General features: G+C 52.1%; 1 protein-coding gene and 1 long non-coding RNA gene across 5 annotated transcripts in view; one reads left to right on the forward strand and one right to left on the reverse strand.

Moving 5' to 3' along the window:
• The window catches only part of LOC117013340 (uncharacterized), a 30,703-nt gene extending 5,171 nt beyond the window's left edge, over positions 1-25,532 (forward strand). For both annotated transcript variants that reach the window (XR_004421319.1, XR_004421318.1), the window contains 2 exons: positions 24,302-24,451; positions 25,034-25,532. This is a non-coding gene — a long non-coding RNA (uncharacterized LOC117013340). The remainder of the gene's footprint in view (positions 1-24,301; positions 24,452-25,033) is intronic.
• Positions 260-21,979, reverse strand: TNS4 (tensin 4). Of its 3 annotated transcripts, XM_033090389.1 has the most exons (14): positions 20,389-21,978; positions 19,733-19,838; positions 16,328-16,837; positions 10,306-10,729; positions 8,807-9,231; positions 6,678-6,764; positions 6,238-6,363; positions 4,979-5,071; positions 4,797-4,874; positions 3,743-3,814; positions 2,700-2,868; positions 1,964-2,032; positions 1,688-1,714; positions 263-1,203 (listed from the first exon to the last, which is right to left on the reverse strand). In XM_033090389.1, the coding sequence occupies exons 3-14, from the start codon at positions 16,752-16,754 to the stop codon at positions 1,062-1,064; spliced, it is 2,139 nt and encodes a 712-aa protein (XP_032946280.1). In that variant the 5' UTR covers positions 16,755-16,837; positions 19,733-19,838; positions 20,389-21,978; the 3' UTR covers positions 263-1,061. The 3 variants fall into 3 exon arrangements, with proteins under 3 accessions (XP_032946281.1, XP_032946280.1, XP_032946279.1); XM_033090390.1 differs by lacking the exon at positions 19,733-19,838 and having other exon boundaries at positions 260-1,203; positions 2,700-2,871; positions 3,746-3,814; positions 20,389-21,979; XM_033090388.1 differs by lacking the exon at positions 19,733-19,838.
• Positions 25,533-26,682: the final 1,150 nt, after the last annotated feature.

The following is a 26,682-nucleotide window of genomic DNA, read 5'->3' on the forward strand; positions in this document are numbered from 1 at the left end:
TGTTTGCATTCCTGACTCTCTGCTGCCCTCGTGTGGCTGTAGGGGTAGTTGACACCACACCACTGTAGAAGGCGTGTGGGGGGTGTGTGTGTGTGAGATGCGTGAGTGTGTGTGTGTGTGTGTGTGTGTGTGTGTGTGTTGGGGAGACGAGGGGCAGGGACTCAGCAAGGCAGGAGCTGAGGCAGAAGCAGAGAACTGGCCCTGGTGTCTGCCCTGCAGAGCTAGGATCTCTCTGCCCCTACCCAGGTGTGGGTTATACAAGCAACAACACTAGGGCAGCTGTGACACCAGCTGAAGACACTTGCTTACCAGAAAAATACAAGAAAAACTGAGACTGACACTCATTTGCAATGGAGGGGATTAGACATCAAAAATACGAGGACAGCTGGGTTATCTCTGACCATGGGGCCCAGTTCTCCATTGCTAAGCTGCTCCAACAAGCATGGCCACGTTAGCCTGAAGAATCCAGAGCAGGGGATTCAACTTTATTCTGGGAACAGCTGCCCAAGAAGCCGCCAGGGAAGTGGAGAAAGAAACAGGTATGGAGGGAAAGGGAGTCAGTCCAACTCTTGGTCCTCAATCCTTGGATACCATCTGCTTCCAGGCTAGCTTTGGGCCACAGCCCCTTGGGTCCCAACCCAGCACCTGCTGTTTGTCGTGAAACAGGGTCACAGGTCTTTAGCTCAGGCTGCTGTGTGGGTAGTGTCAGGCTGATGGCATCAGGGGTCCTCAGAAGTGGCTTTCATGGGGGTCCTCAGGTGTGGGTGTGCTTCAGAATCACAGGGAGCTTGGTCAGATGCCCACCAAAGTTTGAGAAGCACAGCGGATCCTGTCTATTGGCTTCTTTGTATGGCTGAGGAAACTGAGGCTCGGGGTGGGGGGGACTGGAGGAAAGTCACTGCTGAAGGTCATATGGGTTCGAGGGTTTCAACTCAGTACTGTTCGCCATCAGTCTAGTACATTGGTTCATTTGTGAGGCTACAGGCCCCTTTTCAGCGGGTGGAGGTGGGGTTTCTGAGCAAGCTCCTTGGAATATCTGGGAAAGTGTGCAGGGAGCACCCCTACATCCTTTCTGTGTCCTGCAGCAGAGCACCCACCAGGCTGATGACCTGTGAGGCTGGCTGGGCTGCGTCATACTCCGCGAACAGGTGGCACACATTCTCCTGTGATTCGGTCTGGCTCTTGGCCACAAATCCAAAGATCCTGGTGGGAGAGAGCAGCCTGAGTGAGGGGCGGCAGTGACCGGGCTGAAAGGGGGTAACTAAGCCCACAGTGTTCCTCCTGGCCCCTTTCCTAGCCAAGTGGCTCCAGCTTCTCATTATAAGGCGAGCTCTCTGAGAGGGAGTGTAGGTGCCTCCCCGATCAGACTGGGAGATCCTTGAGTTCATGGTCAGTGTTTTCCTCCTTTGGAATGGGGCCCCCTGGACAGGACCCGTGTACCCCCATCAGATTGGGCAATACAAGGATGTGTCTTGGCCTCCCTACAGCTTCAGGCTTTTTGAAGTTAGAGCCTGTGCCTCCCCTATCAGACTGGAGGCTCCCTGTGCTGTCCCCATCTAAACCATGGGCTCTGAGGGTCAGAATGGGGCCTCCCTCCTTCCCTAACTCCGTCCCCATGTTGGGTCAGGGGGCCCTGCCTCAGGGAGACTTCTTATGGAGACTGACTGAATAGACAGGAAGGACTTACCAGGAGGGCTTGCAGTACTTCTGCCACCTGTGGGAAAGGAACATGGGCAATAGTGAGTACTGAGGCTTTGTTCTATTCCACTGGACTCTGGCTGAACAGAGGGGAGGATGGTGAGCTGTGTTCCCACCCCCACCATGCCCACCCCCTCCTTTGGTTGCTCCTGGTCCCTTGAGGTTCACAGGTTCTGTCTGTGATCCCAATCCCAGTGCCAGCAGGAAACCTCACTGGGCAGCTAGGCCTTGGGCAACTTTCTGTTTGTCCCAGCCTTGAACTTACTTCCGTTGCTCAGGGTCCATGCCACAGAAGCGGAGGGTGGTGAGGGGGTAATGGCGCCGGAAAAATACCCTGGGAGGAGGCAGGAGAGAAGGGGAGCAGGTGAGAGCCCGTCCCGGGGTCATACCCGCCTCCATCATCTCCAGCTCCATATCTTCCAAGAAGCCTCTCAGATGGCTCCCTAACAGCCTGCCGTGACCTTTCCCACTGGTGCCCTGGGTTATATGTTAACACTTGTCTCCTTTCATGAGTGTATCTGCCACGTGTCCTACACATTGGGGTTTTCTAGCCCCTCCCCGTCCACCACGTCATTTAACCATTTGAGGATAGAAATGACGTCTTCGTCATCTGTCACTCCTCCCGCCTAGAACCAGGCTCCTGCTAGACTGAATCTCAGCCCGGGGAAGGGATGACCTCATTCCACAGTGTCCCAGTGGTCAGCCAGAGTCTGGCTGACAGAAGATGTGCTACTATGTCACTGGGAGTGGACTTAATCAGTGTCCAGTGAATACTGGTTGATTCCATCTCCATCAGTCACAGTGAGGGGGGACTTTGGCAGGAGGTCACTGGAGTGAAGCTTGAGAGGGCAGCGCACTTGCCTGGAGTCACTCGGCACATTGCTGAGCCGTGTGGGTCCAGGACACTGAGCTCTGCCTTGCTCACTGATCCGTAGCTGTCTCGGCCGACCCTCCAGCTCCCCCTGCCCAGCCTGCAGCCCCAGGGCAAGGCAAGTCCTTACTTCCTCTGCACATCCGTCAGGGTGATGCCCTGTTCCGTGACTTTGAAGTGGACCACGGTGGGTGTGGGGAGGACGTCCCTCTCCAACATGGCCGAGATGGCCTTCTGCACAGCCAGGGCTCCGCTCAGGGTCTCCACGCTCACGGAGCTCAGGTACAGGGCATGGCAGCCTGTGGGAAGCAGACACTGCGCTGGGGCCTTGCCAGGACTCACAGGCCGGGCAGGGGTCCCCCAGGCCCTGGTCCTTCCTCTGCCCAGAGCCCGGGGATGGGGCAGCCTTCCCTCTTCAGGAATCCAGTGGGGCTCCTCTTTGAGTCACCAGGCAGGCAGACAGCGAGTGTGTGGGTGACTGCCATTTTTGGCCAACCCCAGAGGACTTTGGGATCATCTGTTGCTTTGCATTGCCCTAGTCCTGGGCCCTCCAGGGTGGGACAAAGGAGGGGACAGTGCCCCGTATGCAGGGGCAGGCAGGCAACCCTTCCTTCTGTCCAGACCCATGGGTGGTGCTGCCTCCACCACCAGCCGCCCTTGGGGCCCTGCTTCATTGTTGAGAAAAGGGGAAGAAGACGAGAATGGGGAGGGGGCCGTGGTGCTCAGGGGCTCAGAGGACGAGCTGTCACTTAGACGGTGCTGACCTCTGCTGACCTGTGCCTGGCCTCGGGAGGTTAAGAGGAAAACAGGTCCCTTGTAAACACGCCCAGCACTCAGACCTGACACCCCACAGCGGATCCCAGACCCAGAGACCGCCTCTAGAGCAGGTACTTCAGATCCAGGGAGACCCTAGCACGTCCACGTGTACCCATGTGTGTGCAGGGTGGGGTGTCAGCCCCGCCACTCCCCCTCCTCTGCTTCCCCTTGGCACACTGCCTGCATCCTCTGTCTCCCGCTTTACAGGGAGGGCGAGGAATGTGGCACCTTGCTAAAGATGAAGAAGTAGAAGCGATGGGGAACACTCGTGGGCATGCATGTGTGTGGCTTGTGCACGGGGCTGGGACGTGTCCTCCAGGGACAAGCCAAGCCTGGAGCTTCCCCTGTACCACTCACCCACAGATTTCTTCAGGGAGGAGGTCCGGCCATCTGCAGAGGGGTCTGAGGTCCCGTCTCCACCTCCCAATTCTGAGCCAAAGTAAAGGAACAGGCCCCCGAAGGGGCGGGGTGGAGTGAATGGACCCATCTCATAGGAATCCCTTAACATGAATCCCTTTGAACATTTCCCACCTCAGCCCATGCCTTCGGGAAGTGCCTGGGCTGAGAAACCAGGTGTGACCGAGATCAGACAAACGGGGTCACTTTGGGCTCCCCAGGGCCCAGCTTGCAAGCCTTCTGATCCCCCCTTCCCCTCCTCAGGCTCCAGCCCCTGACTCCTGCAGAGGGCCCTGACCACCTCGCTTCCTTCGGATCTCTGCCCCCAACCCCAGGACTTTCTCTGCAGAGAGTAGGGAGGCTCTCGCCATCACTCCGCCAGGGGCTCCCCCTGCCCTGCCTCTGGTCCCAGAAACCCCCTCACTGCTCCTCCTGCACACCTAAGGTGTGGCTGTGCTGGAAGCTCTGGATGGGGCTTCCTGATCTGGGCGTGAAGTCTGACTCTGTGCCTTTGGCTGAGATACTTAACATCTCGAACCCTCTTCTTATCTGTGAAATGGGTATATAGCAGCAACATCTACTTCACAGGGTTGTAGTGAGGTATGAATGAATGAGGGCAAGCCCAGTAAACATTGGACCTGGAAGAAAAGAAACCAAACCTCGCCAAACTGGCTGATTTAGGGCTCATTTTTCCCTCTCAAAGAAGGCTACTGTTTATCAGACATCTGCTCTGTGCCAGACACTGTCTTATCTCATTTAATCCCCACACCAGTCCTGTAAGTAGGCATGATGATGGCTGTCCCCAGTTCACAGATGAGGAAACTGAGGCTTGGATTGGTTGGCATTCTCACAGCTAGGAAGGCGAGATGTTGCCAGACCCTTGAGCATGCATGTTTAATTGTGGCACTAAAATAATCCATAAAGAAGGTGACACTTGACCACTAGGAGCCTTTCTAGTGAGAACAAATGGACCCGGTGGCCGGGTGTTTGTTGCCTCCTTGGGGCCCAGACCCACCTTTCTTCGGGATGCTGAGTTTGCAGGGCAGGGCCAGGGCCATGATGGAGTGCTGGCACACGAAGGCAGAGAGGCTCCCTGCAGGGAACAGGCAGCCCTGTGTGAGAAGGCCTTCCCACACCACCTCCCAGCCCAGGAGGGTCTGGCTCACCCAGGGGCCGGAGGCTGCAGGAGCGGCTTACCAAAGTAGGGCTCCTCATCTGCTCCTTTGAGATGCACCCCTTTGGCGGAAGACTCAATGAGGAAGTGGCGTATAAGGTCACTGCTGTCCTCGCCTGGACAAAGAAAGAAGACAGTGCACATGGATAGGTGCTCCAGAGCCCAGGGTTAGCCACCTGAGCCGCCTTCTCCAGGTCCATCCAGAGATTAGCTTGTCCATCCTCCTGCCTCGGGGTGGGGCTGCAGGCCACCCACAAAGGAGGTGCCCACACTTTTGCTCAAAGGCTTCTGTGTCCAGTAATTCTCCCTTTAGGAAACCTTTCTCTTGGTCTCAAGAGCTCTCAGAGATGGTTCCCAATGACTGTTTATATCAAATCTCAACTCTTCCCCCTGGTTTCTCTCTCTCCCTACCCACCCCCTCCAAGTCGCTATTTTCTCTACAAGCTGGTCCCTGCCAGAGCCAGGCTGGCCTGGGAGGGGGAACAATGCTCTCTGGCCTTCATCACCAGCGCACAGCTTCCTCCTCTCTTTCGGCTCATTGGCAAGACTTCCTGGATAAGCAACACGGCCCCAGAGGTCGCTTTCTTATTTAGACCGAGAGGCATAGGGTAGAGAACTTGAGGTTGGGTTTTCATCCTCTCTCTGTGACTTACGTGCTCTAGGGGGTGATCTGCTAACTCTTGGCGCTTTGGTTGCCTCATCCATTTGTTGCATGAGAGCTACCGTCCTGGGGTTTAGTGGGGAGCTGTGACTCAGGTACCTCAAACTATAATGACCTGTCTTTATCTCTCTCCCTAGTGAGGTGCCCCAGATCCTTCCACAGTACCTGGGGCTGGGTGGTGCCCCACAGATGTGCAGTGCATGTGTGAGACCACAGGAAAGCACGTGACGAGCTGTCACACACACATGTGATGAGCTATCACACACGTGATAAGCTAGCACACACATGTTTTTACATTAGGTTCCCTCAAAATAAATGTGGTCTGGAGAGAGGTGGGCACCCAGAAGAGAGCATCCTGGAGAGGGGCGGGGACCTTCCTCCCAGGGAATTGTGGGACTCGGGCAGGTGGCTGCAGCTCAGGCTTACTGTGAAAGGAGCTTTTCACAGAGTCTTGGTGCGAGAGGACAGCTGGGAGAGCGCTGATATGGACCCTCCCCCCAGCAGTCGTTATGGGCCTGGCCAAAGGTCATCCCCTCAAGCTGTTGGCAGAACAGGGACTAGAACCCACCACATCCCGTTGCCTCGGAGAGGCCTTGACTGAGGACAGAGACAGATGCATACCTGACGGGTTCCGGGCAGGTGCGGGAACCTCCTGCACCTTCAAGGCAAGGCCGAAGGAGCCTTGGTATGAAGTGCTGTCCCTCACAACGAAAGCCCCTGGCTTCTCCTTCCTCAGCAGCTCGATTGCTGGAACGATCCTTAGGTCAGAGACAGTTACCGCCCCACCTGGACACCCTCTGTTCCCCTATCTGCATAGGGGTCTTCATAGAGCAGATGTTACAGAATCACCTTTCGTTCCTAGGAAGTTCTTTCTATTGTCTAATCTCCACCATTCCTGCTGCAGCCCCTATTTCCTCGGGTCATGAGGTCGGCAGGACACCCCCCTTCCCTGGGCCTTCCATTTGCCATTCCCTCCTCTGCCATGACCCAGGGCCTCGACTGCAGGACCCAGACCTGATTCCTGGGTCACTTGTCCCCTGAAGTACAGTGCTTCCTTTTACCTTGCTCTCGGGTGATGCTTGGCTTGAACCAGTATTTAGAGGTGTCCATCACAAACTTCATGGTGGGTTGCATGTCTCTGGTGGGACCTGGAGACAGAGAGAGAAGGGAGTCCCTATAGGCTGGACAGAGGGGAGCTGAGAGACTCTCCCCACGCCCCTGTCCAGGAGTCCCATTCAACCTACCACCTCCTAACCCAGCCCCATTGTATCTACAACGGCCTAAAGAAACAAAATGCAACAGAAGAATTCCAGGGCTTGGCATATCTAGGACTTAGGAGTGTCCCCTTGTATCCCTAGTAATGAATCAGAAACAAATAGATTTAAAAAATCTCAGTTTAATGAGAAACAGTTTCTCAAATCCCACTGGTGGGGCCTGAAATGAGATATAAAGAAGGGATTCTGAGATGCATCATTTGTTTGATTTCACACTGTCATCCCCTTAATCCTATGAGTTCCTTAGGGGTATATTCAGTTTCGAAAAGAAAATGAAAGAAAAGGCCAAGGAAAGGAAAACAGCAGATTGGGGGAGAAGAGTGTGTGCTCACAGGTCATGAGAGGGGATTCTTGACTCTGATTTGGGGCGACGGTTTTGCCCCTGAAGCCCAGAGGGGCCTGAGTGAAATAAAAAAAAATCCTCTGAGGGTCTGTAATGCTCTGATAACCTCTGAAGTTACGATGAATTTTGTTGTGGGAATATTAGGCAGAATCTGAAAAGATCCCAGGGTATGATTAATAATATCTTCGGGCATCCCCAAACCAGGATGGGAATATATCATCAGGCTAAGGAAGTGTGCCCTCTGAGATACCAACATGCCCCTTTTTCAGGTCCCTAAAGCAAAGAGCAGTACTTCCTGTTAATTTCAGCATCTTGAGAAGGTGTGTTGTGGCCAGTTGAGAGTAACTCAGAAAATCTGTACTGAAATCTGCAAATGGTTTGTCCTAGGAAAACGGTCAGGGCGGATTCAAAGGCATACGTGTCATGTCATTTCTCTCGCTTGCCTTGATGTGGCTTTGTGAGTGGGAGCGAGCAGGGGACCAGAGTCAGCCTTTCATCCCCCCACCCCAACCTCCCAGGAGTCACCCTGATGCCTGTGGAGCTCTGCTCTCCGGAGAGGAGCATAGGGAGGGGCGCTGGGCGAAGGCTTAATTAGCCTCTGTGTTTACTGCATTGGGTTCGGGCTGGTTGTGCTCTTTTGGACGCCTGCAGTCACAGACTCCAGGAAGGAGGGTGTTTGCTTTTTTGTGGTTTTGAGCTGTCTGAATCGGAATGCATTGTCTCCATCACCCTGTCCTCCCCCTCTGTCTGCTCATCATCCACCAACGTCAGCTATGACTGACTCTCCCTCTCCCTGTCCCTCTCAGGAGTTCTGAGCCTGCTGCTTCCATATCCCGAGGGTCTCCTGGCTCTGTCCTCTCTCCTCCGCGCCCTGCCCCGCCCTGGTTCAGGCCCCGTTTTGGCTTGTCTGAACCGTTTCATGATAAAAACCCAAACAGAACCAAATAAAAACGACTCTCCCTGCTGGGCCAGGCCCTGCAGTTCATCTGCCATGCAGAGTGATCTATTGAGGTTGAACCTCTGACCCCATCTGAGGTTTGAGACAATCTGATGGTCTCCTGTTGCCAAAGGGTAAAGCCTACTCTTCAACTTGGGGTTCAAGGCCTTTCACACTCTGGCCTCAAATGACTCTCCATGACCTCACCCCGCACCCAACATTCCGGTCACTTTCTGAACATGCCATGTGCTCCACACCTTGGTGACCGTAGGCTCTGTTCCCTCTATGGGGGATGCCCTTCTTCTCCTGCTCTGGGCATGGCCTTTTAATCTGCTTTCCTGATCCAGGGAAGAGGTCACGTCCTCTGAGGAGTCTTCCTGGTTCTCCAGACTAAAAGGTTCACTCCTTCCTCCGTGGCCCCAGCGACTGTGTTTGTCCTACTCTATGGCGATCCTTCGTTTCGGTCTCTCTGTCTAGACAGTTTACCTCTCTGTGTTGCCATTACCTGGCACAGGGCTTGGCACACAGTAGGTCCTCAATCGATGTGTTGACTGGCTGTTGCAGAAACCCACTGGTGCTTTGTCTATTTCCCCTCGCCAAACCTTACAATGCTTGAAGCATTGGCTTACAACGTACCCTCCAGAGATGTGGTGGGAGAGGCATGTGGCAAGGTCTGGCTGTGGCTCCTGGTGGCTGAACAGGGGTGACTGACAGGAGCAGCTCCAGGTTGGACAAAGTCCTGGTGCGCTGGGGTCCGCTGAGACGGGGGAGATGCTGGTTCTGGGCAGCCGTTGATCAGGACGACGGGTATGTCCACCATGGAGTTGGCGATGGACGGGGGGCAGCTGCTGGCATGCTCCTTGGCCAGTGGTGGGGAGTAGGTTGCTCTGGGCTGGCCCAGGCTCGGGGTGGGGTTGCTGGGGACCTGGATGTCACTGGCTCTCGTACACAGGGACATTGGGCCAAGGCTCTGGAGGCTGGAGGAAGAGCTGGCTGGGCTTTCCAAGGACCTAGAAGATGACTGTTGGCTGGAGATGCTGGAGTGGAGGAGGGATTGGCTGCTGCAGGGCAGAGAGCACAAGGTAGACAGGGCGTTAGGCTGTTGGAGTGGACACGCAGGGGCCAGAGCCAGGCTCTGTACTTTAGTGGTCTGGGTGTCCATGGGTTTGGTCAGGTAAGACACCGCATACTCCACCTCCTTATAACCCACCTGATCCCCAAGGGGTGCTGAGGGATACAGAGATGTCCCTGCACTGTAGAGTCTTTGGTCAATTAAAGTAGCCAATGGGCTGACCCCCTGCAAGTCATGTGGCCTTAGTCTGGACCGATTCTCTGTGTTTCTGGGAAGGCAGATCTGCCTGAGTCCCCATCACTCCCAAGCGCCCTGCACACAGGCTGGACCTGGGCTGGGCCACGTCCACTCGGATGCAGAGGGAATTCCCCAGCTGGAGGAGGAGGAGGAGGCCAGCTCTGCATCCAGCCAGACTTCTCCCTGAGCTCAGAGGCCCAAGCCAATGGGCATGGCTGTGGGATCCCAGTTTCCTTGCCAGGGACTGCCTTGGCACAGTGGCTTTGGAGTTGGTGTGGGGGGCAGAGGTCCTGTGCTTTGGTCTTCCTGGGCAGAATGGGCGTGTGTGCTACTCTATTCTGAGGCGTGCAGAGAACTGGGCTGGGCGATTGTAAATAATACCAGGCAGGTTCACCTCCTTTCTGCTGAGTTTTGCCAGCAACAAAGAGGAAGGAGGCTTTTCTTTCTTAAATGGTTTATCCCAGCCCCCGCTCCCGCCCCCCCAATTCTATTTCAGCCTTAGTTTTTGAGTTTCTTTTTTTTTTTTCCCCCAGAAACTCCTTCCTTGAAATGGGTTGTATGAGGGCTGGAAAGGATACAGGTGGGCCTCATTAATATAATAATTCTTTTCCCAAGAGGTAGGTAAAAGTCAAGATTTTTGTATATTGAATCATATTCTAAACATTTGAGGAAAGCTTGAGGTCCAAATGGCATAAATGAGAACATCCACTCTTTTATTTTTGGTGCATGTTCAGATTTTGCTCAGACACAGCAGGGTGCCCCTTTAAGATTTTAGGGTGTGTGTGTTGTGGAGACAACATCAGAAGCTACAGTGGGAGTGACCTACCTTCCGAACACGTAGCTGACATCAGACGCTGGGCTGGCTGACTGCACGGAGACCCTGCTGCCTCGCTGTGGGGCCAGGCCCCCCAGCCCCTTCTCCAAACCTGGAGAAGGCACTAGTGGGGAACCCAAGCCATGGGGGCTTGAGGCCTTGCTCCCCATGCAAGGGATGGAGATGCTGGGAGAGGGTGGGGGACGAGAGGAGGGAGCTCCAGATGGCGGATGTGGGCGCTGGTGCCCCCTGCCCTGGTTCCCGGAGAAGATGAGGCTCTCACTGCTGCTTCTAGTCTCTCGGGGGACATCTCTGGAAAGGAGGAGGCCGCCACTCCGTGGGGAGCCGAAGGGCGGGCTGACAGATGGGCTGGAGCAGCGCTGGGGACCATCATGACACCTTGATCTGGTAGAAGTCACCTCGATGTACTTTATATCTTTGGGGAGAGAAGCAGATCATTGGTGACACCCGGGAGCCTAGACTCACAGGACGGGAATGCTGGGAGGGTCCTCAAGGTCATCTGGTCCCCCCCTGTTTTATATAGACCAGGAAACTGAGGTTCAGAGAGGAGCCGCTTGTTGGAATCCGGATTAGCATCTGGCTCCACCATCAGGGCCCAGTCCCAAAGTCACCCTCTTTGGGATAACTTCCTTTGGTTGGGGAGATGCAGAGGAATGAATGCAGGCCTTGGAGTCAGACAAACATGGGTTTCAGATCTGGCTCGTCACTTACGATCTGAGAGCTTGGCCGAATAACTTCATCAGCTAGAGCCTCCGTTTCCATACCTATAAAATGGGGTGACTATACCCAGCCTCTTGGTGTTACAGTAAGGATGGAATGAGATGAATGCGGGGGGTTCAGCACCGCACCTGACACATAGCAAGCCCTTTAAAACTGGGAGATTCTGTCCTTTGCGTATGCTCCCCCGCTCCCCAAGCTGGAAATGGCTGCTTAACAGATATGCCAGTCACATCTTCTGATGCCTCTGTTACCCAGCTGTGTAAAAGCTTTTCTATGCACATGCCTACAATGAAGGCAGAGGCTCTCGAGCTTGGTTGCACACTAGAATCACCCAATGAGATTTTAAAAGTTCTACTGCCCAGGGTCCACCCCATATCAGTTAGATCAGAATCTCTGGGGTGGGCGCAGGCCTCAGGTTGCTTGTTTGTTTAGTTCTGCAGGTGATCTGGGTCCACTTTAGAGTTTGAGAACTCTGCTTTCGAGTGGAAGCTCCCTGAGGCAGTGCTTGCCCAATTACTGAACTGTGGGCCTCTCCTGGTCCCGATTGTATCTGGTGCACAGAGATGAGATATCAAATACGACCCAGGCTGCTGACTCGCTCCAATGCTCTTTCCATTCCCCACTGGGGGCACCCAGCACTCTTGTCCCCAGACCTTGTTCCCCCCCCCCCCCGGGATTGGGGCGCCCTGGGGTTCTCCCCATTGTGAAGAAGGACACTACCGGCCTGGGGGCAGGGAGCTGTCCTTGGTGCTGTTCCAGCGAAGGTGGTGGGAGGTCTGGGTTACCCGGCTGCTCGCTTCTGGAGGGCTGAGTTCTGCCTCTGGCTTCCCAAGATGGAAACTGGGGCAGAGTCAGTGGGGAAAACTGCACCCTCAGCTCCTGTCTGCTGGCCTCCCAACCCCTTGGGCTCTGGCACATACACCATCTTCCCGCCTACTGTGATTGTGGAGTCCTTGCCTGCCCCAGCCCGCTCCTGGGTAGGGCCTTCTGGCTCTGCTCAAGGTTACTGCCTCTGTCTGAGCCTGCTTGGGCCAGGGTGGGGGTGGAGGATTGCATCAGATTTGGGGGGAGGCTGGCAGGCTGACCTGGGCTTACTGCTCCAGCAAGGAACAAGCCTGGCTTTGTTGTTAGACAAACCTGGGTGTGAATCCTGGCTTTGCCACTTTCCCGCCAAGAGGCATCGGGTAATTTTCCTAACCATTCTGAAGCTCAGTTTCCTCATCTGCAGAGTGGGAATCTAAAACCAACCTCCCACGGTTGAAGTGAGGATGAAATACACGGGAAAATGGAGCCTGGAGTCTGGCCCATGGTGGGCTTGCAGGAGCATCTCCTACCTGCCTGCTTTTGGGGGCAGTATTGGCCAGACGGCTATGGGTCCCACTGCTGAGGGCAAAAGGAGAATATTTGGCATAATGGACTGTGGGTTCTGAAAGAAAAGAGGTCTTGGAATGGGGTGGATTCTTCTGGAAGGTTGGCAAGCACAGCTTCTATTTTTATAGGACTTTATAGCATTTACAACCGTAATCCTTTCAAACTTTACAACAGCCCTTATGCCCAATGCCAGTAGGCATTGCTTTTATAGAGGAGGAAACTGAGGCTCAGAGAAATATGGGAGTGGAGCTAACATTTATTGCACAATTTTTAATAAAGGCTGGTATTTATTGGGTGCTGTGTGCCAGCACTGTTACAAACATGTTACCTGTATTAGCTCATTTAGCCCTCACGATAACTCTTGAAGAAGGAAATATTATTAATTCCAGAGCACAGATGAGAAAAAAGTCACAGGAAGGCCAAATGAGTTATCCAATGCCACACAGCCAGGGAGTGGAGGAATCTGACTCCTGTTCCTGTGCTCTGTTTGGGCGTCTTTTCCAGGAAAAGGGTCTCCTTGGGACACTCTCCCAAGGCCTTGCCCTGTGAAAAGGTGCTGGGCTGCTTTGGGGAGGGTGTCTTGGCCTGGTGAAGTTCTGGGTCCCCTCCTCAGTGGGTCACCCACACATCCATCAAAGGCTTTGCTTGGTAAGCAGGGGTGTGGTGGGGTGGGGGTGCAGGAGGAGTCCTGGAGCTGTGAGTCACTTCCCACTGCTGTTCTGAGGTGGATGTGGCTGGGGAGGGGAGGCCCCTGTACCATCACCTGGTGTAGTCAGTCACTGTTTACGGGCCCATGGGGCAAGTCTGAGCAGTGCTTGGTGGATGCAGGCACCAGCACCAGGCTGGGCGATGGGGGAGAGGGGTCACGTGGGTGGGGGCAGAGAGAGAGAGAGAGAGAGAGAGAGAGAGAGAGAGAGAGAGAGTTATTAGACACCTTTCACTTGGGGTTGGCAAACAGCGTTGCCTGGCAGAAACTGCTGGCAAGTGAAATGTGGGGGCCTGTTCCAAAGATGGGGAGGGGTGGAGGAGAGGATAAAGAAAGGGACATGGTGTGTGCTTCTAGGAGTGACATGTGCCCTGTGGGGCGGGGACATCTCGCCCCCCCACCCTGACCCTCCCCCATAAGTCTGAAGGAAAGTAAGCAAGAGGCAGAGGCAAGGAAGCTGGGGAGAAGTTTTTGAGCCCTGGGGAGGTGGGGCCTCAGAAGAGGGTCCCCAGCTTCCTCCCAACAGATTTATTCTGTGCAGCCCTGGAGGGTAGGAAACTAGCTCCAAGGAAGAGTGAAAAGCAAGGATGTGGACGTTGGAGCCAGACGCCCGGGCTTTGAGGTCTGACCCACCACACAGGAGTTGTGTGACGGTCATCGCTTGCCCTCCCTGAGCCTCCATTTTCTCATTTGTAAAATGAGGTTACTACTATTTCCTTCATAGGGTAGATGCTGGGCTCATGTATCACAAAAACCTATCCGTATATATTCAGGGGAGGAATCAACATAGGATCGCCAATGCTTAATTTTTAATGTTGCCAAGTTAGGAAAGAGAAACAGTGAACATCTGCTAACACCACAATTATAGAACGTCTTCTCTTCAACACCCCAGAAGGGGGAAGGGTGAGAGTGCAAAGGGGGAGGGGGTCCTCTGCATGGAATACACATGGATGGATGAAAACTCACCACAGTGCCCAGAACCAGTTACACTACCAGGGCCGGGGAGAGCTGGCCTTGTCACCAGCTGCCATGGTCTGAGGGGCGGGTTCTGAGAGGCTGAGACTGAGACGTAGGAGCAAAGTACAGGTCAGCACAATGACATGCAGGCGCTCATCCTTCTTAGTGATCGAAGAGCTTTCTAACAGGGAGCAGGCCAGGCTGGGCTGAATCGGGAGGTAGTGAGCTCCCGGGCATTGCAAGTATCCAAGTGAAGGTCGGAGGAGAGGATTTAAAAAAAAAAAAGGGCTAGGGCAGAGCTAGGCTGCTTCTTCAGGCCCCTCCGACCATTGCTGCTCCCTCCCTCTCCCATCTCACGAGTCAGGTGGCCACATCCTCATGATGGCAGGTTGTGCCCGGGGCATCTGAGCACAGGCTACTGCCCGTCTGGCCCTTGGAGGAAGGGCTTGATTGTCAACATCCCCACCCATCCGTGTGGGCGCTCCCCAGAGACTGGTCTCGCCCCCGCTGGCCTTGAGTGTGGAACCCCTGCCTTGGGCTATGAACATTAAAGCCCTGGCAGTGGTAATTAGGCCCCAGCCACCTTCCCTGCAGAGGCATGTCCAGGACTGGCCTGAAGAAGCAGGAAGACTCTTGAGGGCTGGAGGCATTTCTTTTAACAGGCCTGGCAGGCCATGCTCGGTGCAAGGAGCAGAAGGCAGGCCAGGAGCCCAGGCGCCAAAGGACCTGGGTACTGGGCTCGCTTTCACTCCAGAGCCTGAATCTACCCTAGGGCTGGTTCTAAACTCAACCCCAGTGTTTAATAAAACAGCCACCACTTATAATGGCTCACACTGTGCCAGGATTTGTGATAAACACCCGACAAGTGTTATTTCTTTTCATCCCTGCAAAACCCTTTGAGGTAAGAACTCATTTATATTTTACAGATGAGGAATCTGAGACACAAAGAAGTGAAGTAAACAGCTTGCATAAGGTTTGCCCGACTACAGTCATTAGGCTAGACTGGCTCCTTACTCAAGTCCATTAACCTTAGTTTTTCATCTGTAAACCATGGATAACATAGTCATCTCATGGGGGATTGGGAGGATGAAAGGTTCTACTATTAAGTGCTCAGCACGGTGTCGGGATATAATAAGTACTCGATAAGTAGAAATTCTCATGGATCCTGTCTCTAATCCTAACTACGCCCCCTGACCCATGCCGGTTGTTTAAACCCCTGGAAGCCTCAGTCTTCCAGCCTGTCTAATGGGCTCCTTGATCCTCATCCTCAGAGTATACTTAAAACTCTTTGCTTGGGAAACTGAAGGCAGATGTAGGAATTTCTAGATCCCTTAGGATTCAGTGGTGTACTGGACTTGGCTTGGAACAGCTCGTGAGAGTTGCTTGTTACATTTCCAGGATTTTGTCCAGGTTGGAACTCAACTCAGCCATTATTAAAAATTACATTATATAAACTTACAATGAAATAATTTATATTAAATACGAAAGTTATAAAGACTCAAAATTCATCACATCCCAATGATTTTACTTTTATCTTTTTACTATACTTATTATCTATACTCTTGAGGTGATTTCTATCTGTTATATTGGTACAGTGTGAATGCTATGTCATGGCCTGCTACTGTGTATCTCTTTCCAGTGCCACGTTCAGTGACATCGTGTTGGTGCTTGAAATTGGTGGTGGTGGGAGACTTTACACTGTGGACACTGGCAGATGCTTCACATCAGGGCTTTCGCCCACCCCCGCAGGGAGCCAGTTGTTGAACGTACTAGCATACCACTGCTTAAACACAGCAGGGTTCCCTCCTTCAATAGACTGAATTCTGCATCTCTCCAACCCCATTACTTCCAGCTTGGGCCTCCCCAGAGAGAAACTCCCTTAAACAGGGACAGGGGTCCAGACAGAAATCCTACAAAAATTTCAAGGGGCCCAGGTTAGGCCCTAAAGAGAGACTTCATAGTACAGCAAGGTTCAGGGACCCCACATTTATGGAGCTCTTATTTATATGCGTGGCATTGTATACGATTTATGTTATGCATATTAGCTTACTTAAATTCTCTGGAAAATCACATAAAATAGGTACCCATCAGTTTCCAAACTGGGAACCAAATAGAAGTGGATAGTGAGGGAAATTTGTATTTATCTTTTTTATATAGCAGAGCAAAGAGAGGTTAAGTAACTTGTTTAAGGCTGCACAGCACCTCCCACCAGGACACTGTCCCCTGCCCCACTCCTGGCGCTGTGCCCCAGGCCCTTACCTAAGGCTTCAGGCTCCTCTTTCTTCCTCTGTGAGGTCGTGCTCTGGGTGGGCTCAGCCTGGGGGCCACCAGGCCCTGTGGGGAGCAGCTGGAAGGTGGGGTCCAGTTCCAGGATCATCTGGTTGAGACTCTCCAGGGAGAAGTCAATGTAGGAGTCCAGGGCCTCCAGGGCCCCTGAGACTTGCTCACCTGGAGACCGCAGGAGGCAGCTGGCTTTGGCTCCAGCCTGTGGGGCCTGTTGGAGCCTGTTGGGCGGTGTGGGGGCCATCAGGGCCTGGGCTCCCCAGCCTTCTGTGGTGTAGTAAGGACACTGGGGCGGCAGGCTGGGGCTGGGTGCTGGGTGCAGGACCCTCCTGGGTTCCTCACAGGAAGCCAGGCCGACGGCATGACCTCCTGCCAATAACGGGCCAGACATCACTTGCGACATGGTGGGGGCAGTGACCCTCTGGCTCCCAACCAGCCTCACTTATATCCCAGAGATGTCACTTGCCAAGCAGGAGCTCTCAGGACCTGAAAGAGGCCACGGGTGGGCACTGAGTAACTTGTAAAGGAAGCCGCTGCCTCCCTTCCCCAAAACCAAGGCATATTTATTCATTCGTTTAAAAGCGTGGATACTGGAGCCAGTCTGCCTGGGTTTGCGTCCTGGCTCCACCACTGACTAGCTGTATAACGTTGGGCAAATTAATTAACTTCTCTGTCCTTCACTTTCCTTATCTATAAAATGAGTTAATATTTGTAACATGCTTTGAACAGCGCCCGGCACATACTAAGTATTATGCAAGTGATTGTTAAATAAAATAACTTCCATAGAAGTTTATTGAATATTTACTATGTCCCAGCCTTATTTATTAAATAAATCATAGCTAATATTTATCGAGTAATTACTGTGCACATAAGCACTGGTATTTACAAATAAAGTCTTTTAAAACCCTCATAACATCATTATGAGGTAGATACTATTATTATTCCGTTTTACAATGTGAGCATGGAGACGGAGAGGTGAGTAACTTGCCCAAGGGCGAGAGGCCAACAAGTGTCAGAGCTGGACTGGACCCGAGGCTACCGGAAGTCAAGGCCCTTGCTCTGAGCTGCTAGTCCATGTGGGCCAGTTGGTGAAACAGACAAATAAGCAGGTGAACAATCCTCAACAGTGTCACCAGGGAAGAGGGGAAGCAAAGGGGACTCTGCAGGCACTGGTGGGGAGGTCAGGGAGAACTTCCTGGAGGAAGGGGCATGTAAAGGGAGATAAGAAGGAAAAGCAGGAGCTGGCTGGGCAAGGCAGGTAAGGGCGAGGAGGCAGGTATGTTCCGAGGCCTGGCCCGCAGGAGAGACCAGAAGGCATTATTGAGCATCTGGGAAACAGAGAACACCTGGGGTGGGTGGGGGAAAGGATAGGATGGGGAGGCAGACTGGCCACACCCTGCAGTGCCCTGTAGGCTGGGCTCAGTAGTGCTGTCTCAACCGTGAGGGCGAGGGGAGTCACAGAGCAATTTGGAGGTGGGGAGTGACATCATCATGATATTCACTCCCTGGGGCTCATCTGAAAGAGATGTCTCATCTTCCTTCTTATTTCCCTTACTACGGAAAGTTCTTCCTGTTGTCTCACCTTAAGGCCACATGTTAGCAGTTTCTTACAGGTGGGGCTGGGTCGGAGGTGAGAGGTTCTGGGACTGAGGCTACCAAGCAAACCGTAAGGAGCTGGGACGTGCTGGTCGCACCATCACTGCCTGTCCTGAGTCTCACCACTTGCCCCCCCAACACTCCCCTCTCCGCTTCTCCCTTTTCCCAAGATGCCTCTATCACATCCTGCTTTAGAGTCAGACCTTCCCCAGTGCTGGAAAAGGCACTGAGAGCAGTCCGGGGCACATGAATTGAATATGGACTCTAGAGTCTGAAGGTTCACATTCAATTCTCAGCTCAAACAATTGCTTAAGGTGTAACTCTGAGCCTTAGTTTCCTCATCTGTGAGATGGGAATAAGAATGCTCTGCCCTGTACTCTCCCAGAGAATGATGTGGAACCAATTAGGGGCTGCTCGTGAAAGCAGTTGGACAATTCTAAATACTACTTAGAAATAAGGGTTCATATCGAGTATAACACCTTCTTAAGAATAAATAATAATAGCTCCCATTTACGGAGCATTCACCATGTGCCAGGTGCTGATCTGTGTATGTTACATATGGTAACTCTGCTCTCACAACCCTAGGAAGTACTATACCCCTAGTACCAGCCCATTTTACAGATGAGGATACTGAGACTTAGGTGAAGAAATCTGCATGGGCTGCACACCCAGCAAAATGGTGTAGATGTGATTCAAACCCAGGCTGTGGGACTTTGAACTCTTACCTCCTTATACCACATTGAGTTCACACACACCTGAGGTCCAGAGAGGGTAATTTGCACAAGGTTGCACAGTAAGTTAGTGAGAAAAGCCAGGCCCCTGTTTTCCCCCTCAGCTCCTAGAGGCCCCTGCCAGACTTCTTCTTGGCCAGGTCCTAGAGGGGGGCGGCGCGTCCTAGCCTCTTGAATTGTGTCTATAAATGGCAGTGGAAGGGAACAGGCCTCCGAGCTCCTTCCTGGGGGCAGCTGAGGACACAGAGCTGTGGCTTTTCCCTCACATGCTCCAAGAGGCCTGGGTTTTCTGGGGCAGAATCTCCGTACACCCTGCAGGGTTTTCGACTGGGCCTAGAGGAGCCTGAACTTACTGACTTTAAGAAGCATGCTGGGAGTCTGGGTCTCCCCTCAGGACCAGAACCCAGGATCCCTCTTACTGATTTGGAAACTGCTTTGGTGCCACCCTGGGCAAGTGTCCTTTCCTCTCAGGGCCTCAGGTGTCCCATCTGTATAATGGGGATATGATAACAGATACCTAAAACTTACTCATTTCATTTTCTCAGTGGTTCTGTGAGGAGCGTATTCTCACTGAGGGGCTAGAGAGGTGAAGGATTTGCCCAAGGTAGTATAACCCATGAGCCCAGTGGTGAGATGGGGACTTGAAGCCGGTCGTGGCCCCACCGTCCCACATCCTGTGCTTCATAGATTTAGGAGCCCTTCTACCTCTTCGCCTCCTGGGATTCTGGAACCCAGTGGGATAGGCCTGGGAGAGCTCTTCCAACTCTTCTCACTTTTAACTCTCCCTGAATCACCCTGGACTCCCAGGGCAGGGCCTGGGCTCACTCTTCGTTCCTGGACACCCTGCCCCAACCAGTGTACTTACTAGCTCTTTTTTTCCTGCTGTAAGGAGGGGGGAAGGGCCCCTGGGGCTGAGGACTCTGTGTGTGTGTGTGTGTGTGTGTGTGTGTGTGTGTGTGTGTGTGTGTGTAGGCTGTATAGTGGGCAGGACTCCAGCCAGCTCTGCCCTATTTATTGGTCCCTTTCACCTACTCTCCCATTAGGTTTGACTCACTTTCTTTGTTCCCAAGGGCTCTGAAGGTAGGAGGATCCTGCTACCTTGGCAAATTCTCTTCTCTCTTCATCGTAAACCTCTTTTCCCTCCTACAAGCCCAGGTCAGCTGAGGAAGTAAGTGGGAGAGGGTGAAGCCTGAGTTTCCCAAAATGCCCCTTGCCTCAATAGCCCAATCCCACCTCACCCCCATCCTCGAAGAGTAGCTTCTGTTTGTCCCATCCCTCCACCCAGACGCAGGGACAGCAGGGACCTACAGGACCAGTGAAGGTCCCCAGCCATGGCCCCCACCTCTGGATTCCCCCTGGCCTCTGAGGGGCCCAGCACAGGGGCTCTGGGGCAGACCGGGAGGCAGGAAGCCTGGGTTCTGTGCCCATTTCCTCCCCAAGTCTCTGTGAGCTCGGGCAAGCCTCTTCCCCTCCCCGGACCTTGGTTCTCTCATCTGTACATCGAGGGCTGCAGATTTACTCCTTCAAAATGCTGAATTCCGGGAGCTGTGGCCCTGAGACCGTCTCTCTCATCCATAGCCTCTTTCCCGTTTCTCTCTACCTTCACTCTGAGCCCAGAGCCCCAAGGACAAAGGGTTAAATGAGTCAGGGGTCAGGGAAGGGAAGGTGCTGAGTCTCCCTCTCTCCTCTTTAAAGAATAAAGGCACCTACCTGGCATATAGGGCAGGCAGGCTGCTGTGTTCACTCCTGGCTCCTGGGATCAAGACAGCTCCGAGACCAGGTGAAGAGTAAGGAGAGACACAGTTCACCCTCAGACCCGCCTTAAGAGCACCCGCCCTCTTACCCTCCCTCCTCCCCTAGGGGCCCTACCTCGTGGCCAACAGTGGGCAGGCCCCACCCCTTCTGGGTCTGGATGGCTCAGGTAGGGCTGGACCAGGCAAAGGGAAGGGCAGCAGTGGGTGGTGGCTGGGGCCCACTGTGTATGTGAGGGGCTCCCCAATTCTCTGCTTGCCCGCACCCCGCCCCCTCATGCACCCTGTGATCAGGGGAACCCTGGTTGGCCAGGGACTTGTTAGGACCAAGGCGTGCCGGCTGCGGGCATTTGTCTCACCATGTGCCAGCCAGGGGAGGAATTGTGGGTTCGCAGAGCTGGAAGAGAGTGATGGCCTTGGCCTTGGGAAAGGAAGCCATTGGGCAGGAGACCCTTCACACAGCCCCGTCCTGTGTCATCTGGGCTGGGTCAGCCATGGCAGCACAGGGGAGGGGCCCATTGGAATTAAGACTAGGCACAGATGTTGTCTTCTTTTTCTTCTTAGTCTGGGAATGGGGCTTCTGAAAGGAGGGGAAGCTCTGAATGTCTGGGGGGCTTTGAGAAGGGGCTTGTATCCTTGCTTCTCTTCGTTCATTTACCCCCTGGGCTATCCCTCTGCATGGTCTGGTCTGTGTATCAGGGTGGAAGTTCATATGAGAGTGACAGGAGGAAGTCCAGAAGTCCAGGCATTCCTTCTCCCTCCCTGTTGTGTGCCAGGGGTCCCAGAGTGTTGTGAGGGGACATCTAGCCATGGTGGGGGGAGGGACGTTTGTGGCACAGCTGAGCCCCACCTGGGCAGGTTGGTCTGAAGTGAGGGACCCAGACTCAGGGTGAGTCCAGCAGTGCCTCATCCTGGGTGGGTGGGCTGCTCTGTACCCCAATTGTGTTCGGTGGAAGGGCTTCTGACCTTAAAGGGTTTGATGCCCTGTGTCTTCTCAGAGGCCAGATGAAGCATGGGAGGCCAGCAAGGAAAGCTGTGCAAGATTGTAAAAAGGTGCTCGTTCCTTCCTGATGGTGCCCTTAAAAGGCAGCTCCGGGTGCCACGCAGCCCAGCTGGCTCATGGCTTGGTGAGCAGTTGTGACTTTGAACGAAAAAAATGGCGCTTCTCCCTTGGGGTAGATGCAGCCATCAGCTGGGGCGCATTGCACATAGAAGGGGTCGGGGCAGCTGCTGAGTTTCTCAGGTGGAAGGCGCAGGTTCCAGGAGGTGCTGCGCCAGGATTGTGGTGGTTCTGGGGTTAGCCCTGGCTGCCTCCTTGGGGGTGGCACTGAGGACAGCCTTTGGAGCAGTTCTTCAGGGCTAGGGTTGGTCCCCAGCCTTAAGATCCTGTGCCTGAGGGTTACAGTCTTTCTTGGCAGGTTTGGCTTTTTTGGTTCACATTTGGCTACTTCCTTCTCCTTAAGCTGGTCTCAGGAACACTGGTTACTGCCTCAGCTGCCCCACAGACCCTGCCTTCCTACCCCCTCCCCACCCTGCCTCTCTCCCCACCTCCCTCTACTTTCCCCACCTTCCCCCTCCCTCCCCCTGATTTGATCAGCCTCCCCAAGGGGTACGGCAGTATTTCTTTCTGCATCTATGGATATGATCGTGTGATTTTTCTTCTTTAGCCTGTTGATGTGATGGAGTACTGTGTTTCCCTGACAATAAGACCTTATTAATATAAGACCCGGTCTTATATTATATAAAACCCGGTCTTATATTAAAATTAATATAAGACCGGGTCTTATATTAATTTTTGCTCCAAAAGACGCATTAGAGCTGATTGTCCAGCTAGATCTTATTGTTGGGGAAACACGATATATTAATTGATTTCGAATGTTGAACCAGCCTTGTATACCTGGGATAAATCCCAGGTATACAAGGCTTGGTCACGCTGTATCACTTTTATACATCGTTGGACTCAATTTGCTAATATTTTGTGAAGGTTTTTGCATCTATGCTTATGGGACAATTGGTGTGTAGTTTTCTTGTAATGTCTTTGGTTTGGGTAATTCAGGTAATGCTGGCCTCATAAGATAAGTTAGGGAGTATTCCCTCTGTGTCTACCTTCTGAAGGAGATTATAGAGTGGGTATAATTTCTTCCTTAAATGTTTGTTAGAATTCACCAGTGACCCATCTGAGCCTGGTGCTTTCTGCTTTGGAAGGTTATTAATTATTGATTCAATCTCTTTACTAGATACAGGCCTATTGACAGCATTTCTTTCCAACCTCAAAATACAGCATTTCCCTGGCCGATGGGGGCACCTTGTCCTTCATCTACCCTCCCCTCCGAAGACAAAGGATTCCAAGAGGACTTTTCTTTTTGCCCCAGCCTAAATTTTGATGTATCCCGCCCTTCTCTCTCTAAAGAAGAGGTAAAATCAATCAATCAATCAAACCAGCAAACAAACAACAAATGTAGTTTCTAACAGGGCCTCTTCCTTGTAAAGAACCCCATTACTTTATTCAAAAATACTTGGAATGAGCATCCCTGTATTCAGGGACTGAGATAGGGAGACGAATGGAACAAGATCCCTGGCCCTAAAGAGCACACTGTGTGTGGGAGAGGATGACTCGTTGGCAAATAAGGTCCTCAAACCCCAGGCCTCTGCCAGCCCGCAGGCTTAGAGAATGCTAGAGCTGTGCCATCCCAGTGCGCCAGCCATTAGTCACGTGTGGCCAGTCTGAGCTGAGACGTGCTACAGATGTAAAATGCAATTCCGATTTCAAAATCTTCGTATGAGAAAAAGAATGTAAACTATCTCATTCATAATTTCTATATTAATACACGTTGAAATCATATTTCGTAGATATTGGGTTAAATAAAATATATATTCTCAAAATTAATTTCACCTGCTTTTTCCCACTTTTTAAAATATGTTTTATTAGGTTCCTCAGGCTGCTGTAACAAATTACCACAAACCTTGTGGCTTTGAACAACAAAAGTTTATTTTCTCATGGTCTGGAGGCCAGAAGCCGGAACAGGTTGTAGGGGAAGAGCCGTTCCTTGCCTCTCCACCTTCTGGGGGTCACCCTGGAATTCCTGGGCGTGTGGCTGCATTGCTCCACTCTCTGTCTCTTCTTTGCTTTGCCTTCTCCCTGTGTTATCTCCCCTTGCCTCTCTCTTACAAGGACACTTACGATGGCGTTTAAGGCTCACCTGGATAATGCACGGTAGTCTCATCTTGAAATCCTCAACTTAATTACATCTGCAAAAATCCTTTTTCCAAATCAGGTAAAGTTTTAAAAGTTACAGGGGCTAGGATTTGATATTTTTGGGTGGCCATTATTCAACCTACTTCATGTGGCTACTAGAAAATTTAGAATTACATATGGGGTTTGTCTTGTATTTCTATTGGGCAGCGTCGGGCTGAGGGAGCCAGAGAAAGCATCTCAGGTTCATGAAGGACGTTCAAAGTGGAGGGGGGTGGAGATCAACATGGGGAAGGTCAGAGAGGTGAGAAAGAGCCTGGGGGGTTCCCAGGACCTTCGGAGTGGTCTCTGTGGCTGGAACTCAGGGTCAGGGTGGGAGGAGGAGTGCTGGGAGAAGAATTCCGAGAGACAGTGTGTGTTTAGCTTCACGTCCACTTTCTTCTCCTAGTGAGCCTTCCTGAGCTGGAGAGGCTGGACGCTGAACACTGCATTTCTCGCAACAGTTCTGGTTAGGCGACAGGTTCTGTCAAACGAATGGACTTAGGGACATGGCTTGTTGCTACTGCTTTGCATGGTTGTGGAGACCCCATGTGTCTTGGGCAGCTGCCTTCTAGCAACCAGTGTCCAGCGCTGTGGGTGTGAAGTTGTTTCTGAAATGACTTCTTGACCCCTGTATCAGTTAGGTGATGGTTCTTGACGTCAACCGACCCTGGGTGGCTCTTGATTCTCATCTTCCTGACGGTGCCAGAGGGGACAGTTCCAAGGCGGGTCCTCTGTTTTCCTGGGAGCCATTCCTGCGGGTACGGCCTATTCTCCTTCCAATGATTTTGTAAGTACGGAATTACCTGCATGAAATTCCTTTCTGCTTAAATTAGCTAGTGTGGTTTCTGTTTCCTGCCGGTGACTGATGCAGGTGGGCTGGGCCGGGGTGAGGTAGAGGGAAAAAACATGTGGGTTGGCCTAAGCAGCCTGGCTTTTCTGTTGTGGTCACTGGAGATACAGAAGCTTTTAAGCAGAGCAGAGGAGGGAGGGAATGACATGAACATATTTGTGCCATAGAAAAATCATTTTGCTTCAGGCAAGCGAAAAGCCCCCTAAGAAGGAAGCAGAGGGGCAGGCCTTGCTTTTTGCCTGGGACTCTCTCTTCTTTGGGGTTAAAACAGGGCAGGGATGTTCTTTGCTACGATGGGGCAGAGAACTGACCTGGGTTGTTAGCCTTCTAAACATTCTAGGTTTTATTTGTAGCACATAAGACTGCAATTAATAGCAGGCAGGGCTTCCCAACAGAGACGATAGTGAGAATTTCGGTAACTAAAAACCAGACTCTGAGTCATGGTGCAGAGAGCAGAGCAGGTAAAATGCCAGACCTGCAGTCTGGATGCCTGAATTTGCACTCAGTCTCCATTGCCAGTTTGCTGTGATCTCCAGGAAAGACCCTCTGAGGGCCTGTGGATTCCCTCTGAGCAGGAAGAAAGTCTTGTTTTCCTTCTTCTGTTGCAGTGGGAGGGGTAAGGAGGAGAGGTAAGAGATCCTTCTCATCCCAGGGGAGGGGACTCTGGGCTTTGTGATGGGTCTGCCCTGGGGACGTGGAGCATGACTCCAGTCTTACTCTTCTGCCCCTCTGACGCCTTCCCTAGGAAATGTGCATGCCTGAAATTCCACCTGCATGTCAGGTGAGGCCCCATCCAGGAGCGACTTTATTAGGAACGCCCTAACCCAGGACAAGGTGGGCCCACTGCGGTCTCTAAGGCCAGAGCTCGAGGGACCCTTAGGTGTTCAGTCAGCCTCGACCTCAAACTTTATTATCAGGAAAAAATGTTGAGCAGGCACCCTGCAAATCTACAGAGGGTGCCAAAAAATGCGTACACGTTTTCAGAAAGGAAAAACCTATTAAATTTGTAATACTCAATATATACCAATAACAAAAGATGAACACAAGTCACTTTTGTTTTGTTTTTTTAAAGATTTTATTGGGGAAGGGGAGCAAGACTTTATTGGGGAACAGTGTGTACTTCCAGGACTTTTTTCCAAGTCAAGTTGTTGTCCTTTCAGTCTTAGTTGTGGAGGGCACAGCTCAGCTCCAGGTCCAGTTGCCGTTGCTAGTTGCAGGGGGCGCATCCCACCATCCCTTGCGGGAGGGGAACCGGCAACCTTGTGGTTGAGAGGATGCACTCCAACCAACTGAGCCATCTGGGAGCTCAGCAGCAGCTCAGCTCAAGGTGCCCTGTTCAATCTTAGTTGCAGGGGGCGCTGCCCACCATCCCTTGTGGGACTCGAGGAATAGAACTGGCAACCTTTTGGTTGAGAGCCCACTGACCCATGTGGGAATCGAACCGGCAGCCTTCGGAGTTAGGAGCACGGAGCTCCAACCGCCTGAGCCACCGGGCAGGCCCCACACAAGTCACTTTTGACTTTTGCAATTACAAGAGATGCTCAACGTGGTTCCCATCAGCGTCCAGACACTTCTGATGACGGCGAACTACTGCTTGAGCAACATTGACCAAAGTGTCCACTTGTATACATTTTTTGTGGCCACCCTGGTATTCATTTATCCATTACATACATAGAACTTTATAAATTATGTACATGAACTATATATACATAAATAGTATGTGCCTTTCAAAAAATACATGTATATTATAAAATACCTTATACATATATGAACAAATTATACATTATGTATATTCTATTACGTACATCATAAAACTACATAAAGTGAAAAATGTAATAAATTTGAAGTTCTAAAGTAATTTTTATGGCATTTCATTTATAATGGTATGACATCCTTTTTTGTTCTTATAATGAGAGAAACTCCATTAAATATGCTTCTTTATTTTTGAAAATCCTAGTTTAACACTTTGCAGAACAGTGACTTGAAGATCTGGTACTAAATTTGGTTTATTTCAATATTCAGTTTTAAAGGCTGTCACAGCTGAAAAGGAGGCCTCATGAAGATACCTAGATCCAGATGGACGAGGTGCATTGTGGGCTCGGCTCATTAAATCATGACATTCAGTTTTCAATTTTCAACACCATCCACCAATTATGGAAAGGTTTTGT

Source organism: Rhinolophus ferrumequinum, chromosome 21, assembly GCF_004115265.2.
Source record: "Rhinolophus ferrumequinum isolate MPI-CBG mRhiFer1 chromosome 21, mRhiFer1_v1.p, whole genome shotgun sequence".
Classification (NCBI taxonomy): domain Eukaryota; kingdom Metazoa; phylum Chordata; class Mammalia; order Chiroptera; family Rhinolophidae; genus Rhinolophus; species Rhinolophus ferrumequinum.

Excerpts from the sequence above, each read along its gene's own strand:
- TNS4 (XM_033090390.1), bottom strand. The coding sequence starts at position 16,754 with ATGTCGCAAGTGATGTCTGGCCCGTTATTGGCAGGAGGTCATGCCGTC. Across the intron at positions 6,765-8,806 it reads TCCCACCACATCTCTGGAGG|GTCCCACCAGAGACATGCAA; the intron begins GTACGTTGTAAG and ends CTCTGTCTCCAG. Across the intron at positions 6,364-6,677 it reads AAGCATCACCCGAGAGCAAG|CAATCGAGCTGCTGAGGAAG; the intron begins GTAAAAGGAAGC and ends GGATCGTTCCAG.